At 36.2% G+C, this 11,403-nt stretch overlaps 1 protein-coding gene across 1 annotated transcript in view; it reads left to right on the top strand.

Annotated features, from left to right (window-relative positions):
- The first annotated feature begins 659 nt into the window (after positions 1-659).
- LOC133554201 (teashirt homolog 2) overlaps positions 660-11,403 on the top strand; it is a 168,708-nt gene continuing 157,964 nt past the window's right edge. The window contains exon 1 of the mRNA XM_061902658.1: positions 660-1,195. Coding sequence (XP_061758642.1) covers positions 1,156-1,195 — 40 coding nt within the window. The 5' untranslated portion in view covers positions 660-1,155. The remainder of the gene's footprint in view (positions 1,196-11,403) is intronic.

An 11,403-nucleotide genomic window follows, 5' to 3' on the forward strand; every position in this document is an offset into this window, starting at 1 on the left:
GTCAGTTTTCGGTGAGAAAATGGTGGTAATAAGTCGGCTCTTCCCTCAGAGACACTGGCAGTCAACACACCCGTGGCCACACCCCTCCGACTTTCAGTTACTATTTAACTCACTACAACATTAGCAACACAATAGGCGGATAAGGGATTTTCCAGAATGATCATAGTAAATGTGTCTAATAACATCTGAATCGCTCCCACTGCAATCACCTTTTTTTTTCTTTCTAGTCCTTCACTCTAATTTTCCTCATCCACAAATCTTTCATCCTCGCTCAAATTAACGGGGAAATTGTCGCTTTCTCTGTCCGAATCGCTCTAGCTGCTGGTGGCCATGATTGCAAACAATGTTCGGATGTGAGGAGCTCCACAACCCGTGACGTCACACGCACATCATCTGCTACTTCCGGCACAGGCAAGGCTTTTTTATTAGCGACCAAAAGTTGCAAACTTTATCGTCTATGTTCTCTACTAAATCCTTTCAGCAAAAATATGGCAATATCGCGAAATGATCAAGTATGACACATTGAATGGAGCTGCTATCCCCGTTTAAATAAGAACATCTCATTTCAGTAGGCCTTTAATAAACTGCAGATTCTCTCCCTCACTAACGCTCTCATCATCATCATCATCGTCAGGTCGGAAGAAGGCGGGAAAGAAGGGAGGAGGAGGAGGAGGAGGAGTTTGCCATCTTCAGTTTCCACCGGACCTCCACCGCGCTCACATCGTCGCTCCGCTCGGCGGCAACGCAGCACAAGTCCGCTCCGTGCCCGCGGCTCCCTGTCCTCCACGCCCACGCCCACTCCCACTCCACCATGGACACGGCGAGGAGGACGCTGCGTCCCGCCTAGAAGAAGAAGAAGAAGCCGGAAGAGAAGAAGAAGAAGGAGGAAGCGTTTGCGTTTTTTGTTTTTTTTTAATCAGAGTTGGATTGGAGGGCGACGTCCTAACAAAAAGAAAGAAGAAAAACAACATTTAAAAAAAAAAAAAAAGGACCGCGCGCTTGTCTTTTTTGTTTGTGTGTGTGCGCGCGCACGTGCGTGTCCCCGCATCGTGGTCGCACCTGGGCACGCGCGTGAACGCCACCCCTCTTTTCCCACGGCGTAACCCCCCCCCCCCCTCCCTCCAAGCCCCGCCCCCCTCCGCCCTCCGCGGCAGCATGCCACGCCGGAAGCAGCAGGCGCCTCGACGGGCTGCAGGTAAGACCTCGCCTCATTTTTTTAATTCTTTTTATTTTATTTTATGAGCTTGTTTGGCCTCTGTTGCCATGGTCACCGACCCCCCCCCCCCCTAGCCCCCTTAACCCCCCTTCTCCTCCCGCTACAACAAACTTTCTTTAGTCTTGTTTCCAAGCGCGTCACTTTATTAGGTACACCTTCCCGTGAACCGGCAGTCACTTTATTAGATACACCTTCTCATGACGGCACACATTATTCTTTTTACCGCCCCTCAACATTATAACGCTCGCTGTTGATGTATTTTATTATATTATTACTCTGGTTTTAGTTGACATTTGAAGCTAATATTTTGGTTTTGGGGCTGGTCACGTGACTCAATCTTCTTCTTCTTCGTCGGGATAAAGATGTTGATTAGCAGTGTAACGTGACTCAGTATTTTTTTTTTTTTTTATGTATTTGATTTTAAATCGTAAAAACATTTTTTTTGATATTACCAAAATGTAATTATTTTAAAATAGATTATATAATTTATTACACCAACAAAAAATTGGTGTAACGATTGGAAACACATGATTTGGATCAACGGCACCTCTGCTGGTTGCATCTAGGTAGTGCACCCTATTTAATATTCTGCTATAGGTCATTATTATTGACTCACTTTTGCCTTAGTATTTTTATTTTCATATTTTAATGATGTTGGATCTGGGTTGTTGGGGACAGGTGTTGTGAATTAGCTTTGGCTACAACCACTATAATTTGATAACTATTTCAGATGTCTTATGTTTTTTGTATCTGTCCTTATTTCAAATAAAACTTAATATGATATAATTATCACTAACTCTTGTTCTTCATATTTTTTTAATGTGCTTTTATGGGTCATGGTTTCACTAACTCTTGTTCATATTTTGGGTCGCGGCTGATGATGTGACAATTAAAGGAAAATAAATGACTAATTATTATTTGTGTTTAAAAAAGAAATATATATATATATGGTTATAATATGTTTATATCACTTTAAATGACAATAAGGCGTGTTCCGACATGATTATTAATTTTTCCTTAATATTTTTTGTAATATCCTAACAAACAACAACAAATTTCAACACAATAGTGTAATCAACAGCGCCTCTGCTGGTTACAGCTAGGTAGTGCGCCCTATTTAATATGCTGTTATAGGTCATAGTTATCACTAACTCTTGGTTCTTCTTATTTATTTAATGTGCTTTTATGGGTCATAGTTATCACTAACTCTTGTTCTTCATATTTTGGGTCGGGGCTGATGACGTGACGATTAAAGGAAAATAAATAACACATTTTTATTTGTGTTTGAAAAAAAATATATATATATATGGTTACAATATGTTTATATCACTTTAAATGACAATAAGGCGTGTTCCGACATGATTATTAATTTTTCCTTCATATTTTTTGTAATATCCTAACAAACAACAACAAATTTCAACACAATAGTGTAATCAACAGCGCCTCTGCTGGTTACAGCTTGGTAGTGCGCCCTATTTAATATGCTGTTATAGGTCATAGTTATCACTAACTTGGTTTTTCATATTTATTTAATGTGCTTTTATGGGTCATAGTTATCACTAACTCTTGTTCTTCATATTTTGGATCGGGGCTGATGACGTGACGATTAAAGGAAAATAAATAACTGCTGATTATTTGTGTTTGAAAAAAAATATATATATGTATATGGTTACAATATGTTTATCCATCCATCCATCCATTTTCTACCGCTTATTCCCTTTCGGAGTCGCGGGGGGCGCTGGCGCTTATCTCAGCTACAATCGGGCGGAAGGCGGGGTACACCCTGGACAAGTCGCCACCTCATCGCAGGGCCAACACAGATAGACAGACAACATTTACACTCACATTCACACACTAGGGCCAATTTAGTGTTGCCAATCAACCTATCCCCAGGTGCATGTCTTTGGAAGTGGGAGGAAGCCGGAGTACAATATGTTTATATCACTTTAAATGACAATAAGGCGTGTTCCGACATGATTATTAATTTTTACTGAATATATTTTGTAATATCCGAACAAACAAAATAGTGGAATCAACTGCGCCTCTGCTGGTTGCAGCTAAGTAGTGCACCCTATTTAATATGCTGTTATAGGTCATAGTCATCACTAACTCTTGTTCTTCATATTTATTTAATGTGCTTTTATGGGTCATAGTTATCACTAACTCTTGTTCTTCATATTTTTAGTCGGGGCTGATGATGTGACAACTAAAGGAAAATAAATAACTGCTGATTATTTGTGTTTAAAAATATATATATAGTTACAATATGTTTATATCACTTTAAATGACAGTAAAGTGTGTTCTGACATGATTATTAATTTTCCATGAATATTTTTTGTAATATCCTAACAAACAAAAATAAAAAAACTCAACAAAATAGTGAACTCAACAGCGCCTCTGCTGGTTGCAGCTAGGTACTGCACCCTATTTTTAATGTGCTTTTATGAGTCATTATTATCACTAACTCTTGTTCTTCATATTTATTTAATGTGCTTTTATGGGTCATAATTATCATATCACTAACTTTTGGTCAGGGCTGATGTGACAATTAAAGGAAAATAAATAACTGATGATTTTTTTTTTTTTTTTTAAATAGTTACAATATGTTTCTATCATTTTAAATTACAATAAAATGTGTTTCGACATGATTATTAATTTTTCCTGAATATTTTTTTCTAATATCCTAACAAACTAAAATAAAAAAAAATCAACAAAATAGTGGAATCAACAGCGCCTCTGCTGGTTGCAGCCAGGTAGTGCACCCTATTTTTAAATGTATTTTTATGGGCCATTATTATCACTAACTCTTTTTGTTCATATTTATTAAATGTGCTTTTATGGGTCATAGTTATCATATCACTAACTATTGTTCTTATTTTGGTCAGGGCTGAGGATGTGGAATATTAAAGGAAAATAAGTAACTAATGATTTTTTTTGTTTAAAAATATATATATTATAGTTAAAATATGTTTATATCACTTTACATGACAATAAAGTGCGTTTTGACATGATTATTAATTTTTCCTGAATATATTTTGTAATATCCTGACAAACAAAAATAAAAAATATTCAACAAAATAGTGGAATCAACAGCGCCTCTGCTGGTTGCAGCCGGGTAGTGCACTTCATTTCAATTATGCACTGTACTTATAGAATATAATAGAATAGACTTTATTGTCATTATATCTGCATATAACGAGATGAAGGACTCCAACTTAAGGTGCGGTAGTGGAAACAAATATGGGCAGAAAATGAATTAATAAAGATACAAAATAAGAATTGAAATAAACAGGCTACTATCCAATGAAAATGATGAGCAATCCTGTACAATATGCAAACCATACCAATCCCTTATTTATGAGTTCAAATGTGTTAAAATTTTCCGACATTGTGTTTTTAAAAACAATGGAAATTATGTTTCGAGTAAAGAACAACAGCCTTCCAGCTTGTGTTCGCAGGCTATTTCATTTAAGAGGAGAAAACTATATTTTACGGGCGATATCGATTTTTGAAATGGGTAAAGCGAGAACAAATATAAAATACAAATGTATTACAGTTTTAGGAGTTAAATGGTGGAACAAGCTCAGTGATGAGCTGAAGACATGCACTTCTTTGGTAAGGTTTAAGAAAACATTGAAAGGTGAAATAATTGAAAATTATAAAATATAGTCACAATTACTTTCATCCCATTGATTTTTGATTTATTTTTTTATGTTGATGTTCCAGGCAATCTAATTTTCTGTGAAGGTATAGGATAGGCAAATATAAGCTTTGGCTTCAGCCTATTCCTTTTTTGGTCATTCTTTTTCTTTTCTTTCATGTGTAAATGTGCATTATTGTATACATATATATAACATGTACTGTAAAACTGATCACACACAATGGTTGATTGATTTGATTTGATTGATTATATGACCGAAATAAACTTATTTCATTCATTCATTCATTCATTCATTCATTCATTCATTCATTCAAAATACTGTACAACGTACAGAACAAAACACAATCAGTGTGGGATGTATTGCACCGGAAGGGTAATATTGCCCAGTCGGGTATCAGGCTAGAACTGTATTTATGATAATACGTGGCTGTCAGATAGTAAAAAGTAGACACTTCATTAGGTATACCAATTTAATGAGACCCGATACAAAATATATCTTTTAAAAAGAAGCGTTAGGGCGTATTCCCATCGAGTGTGTGTTGTCTCGTCCGGCGTTTATCAGCGTTAATGATGGTGTTGTTGTACTGCGCGTGTTATTTATGGAGCACGTTTTAGTACTGTACTGTACATGCTGCGCCGGCAAAAAAGCGAGGCGTGGAGATGATATGGAAATAGCATAGAAATAATGAGTCATGTCTTGCTGGTAGTAAACAGCAATATATATATATATATAAGTGTGTGTGTGTGTGTGTGTGTGTGTGTGTAGTGCACGTGAACTCTGGGTGAACTCCCCATCCGAGGGACACATTATTTGTGCGCTGCAGTGTTTTCTTAATAATCCTGTTAGCCTTTGCTGATGTCCGTCAGCGACCTCTGACCCCCAGGCCGCGTTCTGTCGTAGCGTGTTGTTTTTTTTTTTTTTCCCCAGGATGCCTTTTTGTTATTGTAACGCCGTCAAGTTATCCGTCTTTATTATGACTGCGGATGCTGCCAGCAGATGGACATTGTTTCTCCCCGCCAGTAATAGCCACTCTTTTTTTTTCTTTTTCTCTCCCTGTGTGGATGATACTGGCACACACACACACACACACACATACACGCGCGCACGCACACACACACACACACACACACACACACACACACACACACACACACACACACACACACACACACACACACACACACACACACACACACACTCACACGCGGCCTCTCTTTTCCCTTTGACGAAACATAAAGCAAGGAATAAAAACCTTTTTTATTATTAAAATGTATTTAAATTCCATCCATCCATCCATTTTCTACCGCTTATTCCCTTTCGGGGTCGCGGGGGGCGCTGGCGCCTATCTCAGCTATTTAAATTATTATTTATAATATATATATATATATATATATATATATATATATATATATATATATTAGGGCTGTGAGTCTTTGGGTGTCCCACGATTCGATTCAATATCGATTCTTGGGGTCACGATTCGATAAAATATCGATTTTTTTTCGATTCGCGATTCAAAAACGATTTTTTTTCCCGATTTAAAAGGATTCTGTGTTCATTCAATACATTTCAGCAGGATCTACCCCAGTCTGCTGACATGCAAGCAGAGTAGTAGATATTTGTAAAAAGCTTTTATAATTGTAAAGGACAATGTTTTATCGACTGATTGCAATAATGTAAATTTGTTTGAACTATTAAACGAACCGAAAATATGACTTATTTTATCTTTGTGAAAACATTGGACACAGTGTGTTGTCAAGCTTGTGAGATGCGATGCAAGTGTAAGCCACTGTGACACTATTTTTATTATTTTTTAATTATAAATGTCTAATAATAATGTCAATGAGGGATTTTTAATCACTGCTATGCTGAAATTATAACTAATATTGATACTGTTGTTGATAATATTCATTTTTGTTTCACTACTTTTGGTTTGTTCTGTGTCGTGTTTGTGTCTCCTCTCAATTGCCCTGTTTATTGCAGTTCTGAGTGTTGCTGGGTCAGGTTCGGTTTTGGAATTGGATTGCATTGTTATGGTATTGCTGTGTAGTGGTTTGTTGGAATGATTAAAAAAATTAAATACAATAAATAAAAAAAAAAGATTTTTTAAAAATTAGACTCGATTCTGAATCGCACAACATAAACGATTCGATTTGTATTCGAATCGATTTTTTTCCCCACACCCCTAATATTTATATATATATACATACATATATTATTATTAATAATACTTTATCTTTTGGTTAATGTATTTAAATTATTATCAATAATAAAAATATATTTATGTATATATATATACATAAATACATACATACATATATTATTATTAATCTTTTGGTTAATGTATTTAAATTATTAATAATATATATATATATATATATATATATATATATATATATATATATATATATATATATATATATTCTTCTTCCTCCAAACACGATGAGTTGAGGTTTTACCCAAAAGTTCTATTTTGGTTTCTTCTGACCACATGACATTCTCCCAATCCTCTGCTGTAACTCAACTGGTCGTGTTTGGAGGAAGAAGAATACTGCGTTGCATCCCAAGAGCACCATACCTACTGTGAAGCATGGGGGTGGAAACATCATGCTTTGGGGCTGTTTTTCTGCTAAGGGGACAGGACGATTGATCCGTGTTAAGGAAAGAATGAATGGGGCCATGTATCCTGAGATTTTGAGCCAAAACCTCCTTCCATCAGTGAGAGCTTTGAATGGTTGACCAAATACTTATTTTCCACCATAATTTACAAATAAATTCTTTAAAATTCCTACAATGTGAATTCCTGGAATTTTTTTTCCACATTCTGTCTCTCACAGTTGAAGTGTACCTATGATGAAAATTACAGACCTCTGTCATCATTTTAAGTGGGAGAACTTGCACAATCGCTGGCTGACTAAATACTTTCTTGCCCCACTGTATGTCTTTTTGAAACCATTGTGGGAAAAACTGCACCATTGCTCTTTTTACAGTAACATTCGGTAAAATTACATTACTTTCTTTGCAGTGTAATCGTTCCTACTTTGCTGAAATGTATCAATTAACTGAGAGAAATGAGGGGTTCACTGCGTAATACAAGTTTGGTGTAATTTTATTATCTGCAATTGTATTCGCTGTTATATTATTTACATGATTTTGTATTTTTTTTTAATAGTAAAACATTGGAGGAAAAAAAACTTACATTATTAATAGGATGACTGAAATAATATTTGCTTTTATTTGACTTTGCAGTTATTGTTGAGAAATACTTTTGGGATGATTTTTATTTATATTTAGGCGTTATTTGATGTGATAAAAAACCACCAAAAATTAACCGGCTATATTTGTGAAAGGAGTCCATTTTGTCATGATCCACCTCCCGGATCATACATTGTTTTTGTTCTTGAGTCCTTTTTGTGTCTTTTCTAATTATTTTTGGACTCTTCCGATCTCTAGTTTTTGTCTTGTTTCCATGGTTACTTAGTTTGTTCACTCGTTTCCTTACGCACACCTGCTAATTATTGTCTACTTGAGTATTTAAACCTGCCTGCTACCTTAGTTCTGTCTGGATGGTTTGTTTGCTACATGCAAAAGTCACGTTTGTTTCTCTTCCTGGTATCTACCATTGCTAAGTCTCGTCTTAGCTTCCGTGCGCTCGGCACGCTCTTTTGAACTGCTTGCTAAGTTCCGCCTTAGCTTCCGTGCATTCGGCACCCAATTCTTGGACTCTGTTAACTGCATGCTAAGTTTAGCATTAGCTTCCCGTGCGTTGGCACGCCGTTTCTTTTCCCTTTTGTATTAAACAATCTCCTATCTGCAATCCTGCCTTGTCCTGGTCCTGTTGCATCTTGGGGTGACACTTCGGGCATCCAAAATGTGTTCCAAACGTAACAGCATTTGTTTTTTATTATTTAAATAAATAAATGATAAATGGGTTGTACTTGTATAGCGCTTTTCTACCTTCAAGGTACTCAAAGCGCTTTGACACTACTTCCACATTTTACCCATTCACACACACATTCACACACTGATTGGGGGAGCTGCCATGCAAGGCGCCAACCAGCACCCATCAGGAGCAAGGGTGAAGTGTCTTGCTCAGGACACAACGGACGTGACGAGGTTGGTACTAGGTGGGAATTGAACCAGGGACGCTCGGGTTGCGCACGGCCACTCTCCCACTGCGCCACGCCGTGGATTTTTAATTTTTTTTTAATATATTTTGGGTGTGAAACAATGAAAAAAAAAGTATACACAATAAGTAGGATGACTGTGTGTGATGACTATCATTTGTCTTGGCATTATTTTATGTAAGAAAAAGATAAAACAAAAGTGAGAGGGGTCCACTGCAAGGGTTGGGGGGTCTTTATAGCTTTGATTATTTTTATTTTTTTTCACTACACAATTTTTTTCCCCATATTCAAAAGTCTTTAATAGAACAGAACATTGATCCAACACTAGGCAAGTAAAAAAAAAAAAAAAAAACACATTCATTTAATACATTCAGCATTTAAAATAGCTAGCGATTAGCACTGCAATTATCAGCTAGCAATTAGCGTTCTAGTTCCCAGCTAGCTATCAACACCCGCGTTGCCGGCTAGCGATTAGCGCAACAGTTGCCAGCGCCCAATGTACGTACAAGTTGCAATCTAGCGATTAGTGCACTGGTTGCCAGTCAGCAACTAGCTCGCTAGTTCCAGCTAGCTATTAGCAGCGCTGTATTGCATTATTTCAGGGGTGTCCAAACTTTTTCCACTGAGGGCCGAACACGGAAAAAATAAAGCATGCGGGGGCCATTTTGATATTTTTCATTTTCAAACCATAGGAAAATATATGGATTTTTAAAAATTATTTTACCTTTAGGTGTCCCGGGGACCATAAAGGGTCTCATGTAATAAAATGTTAAAAAATAAGTTAAATTTGTATTATTATTTATTTAATGCTTACAGTAAATCTCAATATCAACTTAAAAAAAATGGTTTTATGGCGTTTCTGTCAAATCATCTTTTTTTTTTTTAATAGTAAAACTGAAATATGCAGTATTTTTTAATTAGAGCCCTAAAAGATCAATAATGCAGGACACCATTAATTTTAATTCTTTATTATTTTTGAGTAATCACAGTGAAAAGATAAATAAAATACCACTAAATATATTTGGGATCCAAAAAGTTTTTTTTTTTAACTTTCAACACTTAAGTTACGAGATCAACTTCAGATATATCTGTCGATTTTACGTTTTAACTATTATTTTGTTTGTTTTATGCTCGTTTGTCAAAGAAAACTTAGTTTTTATATGGCAACTGCACAATATATGCAATATTTACCACATAAAACATTTTAAAGTGAAATATCTGAACTAATTGGAGCTTTGAAAATAATTCATTATAGCATGGATTTTTTGTCATTATTTTTTGTTTTGAGCAACGGCAAAAAAATAAATACTTGATTGATTGAAACTTTTATTAGTAGATTTCACAGTACAGTACATATTCCGTACAATTGACCACTAAATGGTAACAAGTTTTTCAACGTGTTTAAGTCGGGGTCCACGTTAATCAATTCATGGTAAAGATGTTTTTTTCATGGTCAAATAAAGACAAAAGAAAAAAAAAAAAAACAGCCTGCATGGCAGCTTTGTGTCAACATTGCAACTTTTTCTCGATAGATTTCCCCTCATTCCAATTGTTTTAATGTTCTTTTTTAATTTTGCAATAGCATTTCCAGAATGTGTGGCGGGCCGGTTAACAATTAGCTGGGGGGCCACAAATGGCCCCCGGGCCGCACTTTGGACATCTCTGCATTATTTCAATATCTTAGTCTTGCACAATGACAAGATAGAAACTGATTCACATCCAAATTGCGATTTTTATGGAGTATTATTCTAAATTGATTTCTAATTTTCGAAAATCGAGTTGAAAAAAAAAAATGGGGGCAAATCTTTTAGTAAGGATACCGTTTTTGATAGAAAAAAATAATCAACTGTTTCTGATATTATTATTTTAGGTTCAAGTAGGGTTTTACGGTATACCGGGATACTAATCAATCATATCCGGTACTATACCGCCTGTCAAAAGTACTGATCACCCCTGTCGCCGTCACATCATGACGTTGCTGGTTTTACGAGCATAGGAGCATGTTTGGCAGCGCACACACACAGAGTACTTACAAGCAGGCACAGTGTGTAGACAGAAAAGGGAGTACAGACACATTTTGGCCTAAAAACCAAAGATAAAGGTGAAATTATACCACTGAAACACCCCTTTAGGAAGAGGTGCTTTAAAACATGGCTACTTCTAAATCACCAATCCTCGCATCCATGGCAACAAGTAAAGTAAGTTTCTTACAGGTATCATTATCACTGGAGGACGAGGAATAGCTAAACGTGCTTCACTACACACCGTAGGAGCGTACAATAGCGGCACAATGTAAACAAATGCCATAGGTGGATCTACACCTGACATTCACCGTAATGATACCAAGTACAGGAGCGTATCTAGTCGATATTACTAGGATTACATTGATATTCTTTAG

Source organism: Nerophis ophidion, linkage group LG06 (assembly GCF_033978795.1).
Source record: "Nerophis ophidion isolate RoL-2023_Sa linkage group LG06, RoL_Noph_v1.0, whole genome shotgun sequence".
NCBI classification, from domain to species: Eukaryota; Metazoa; Chordata; class Actinopteri; order Syngnathiformes; family Syngnathidae; genus Nerophis; species Nerophis ophidion.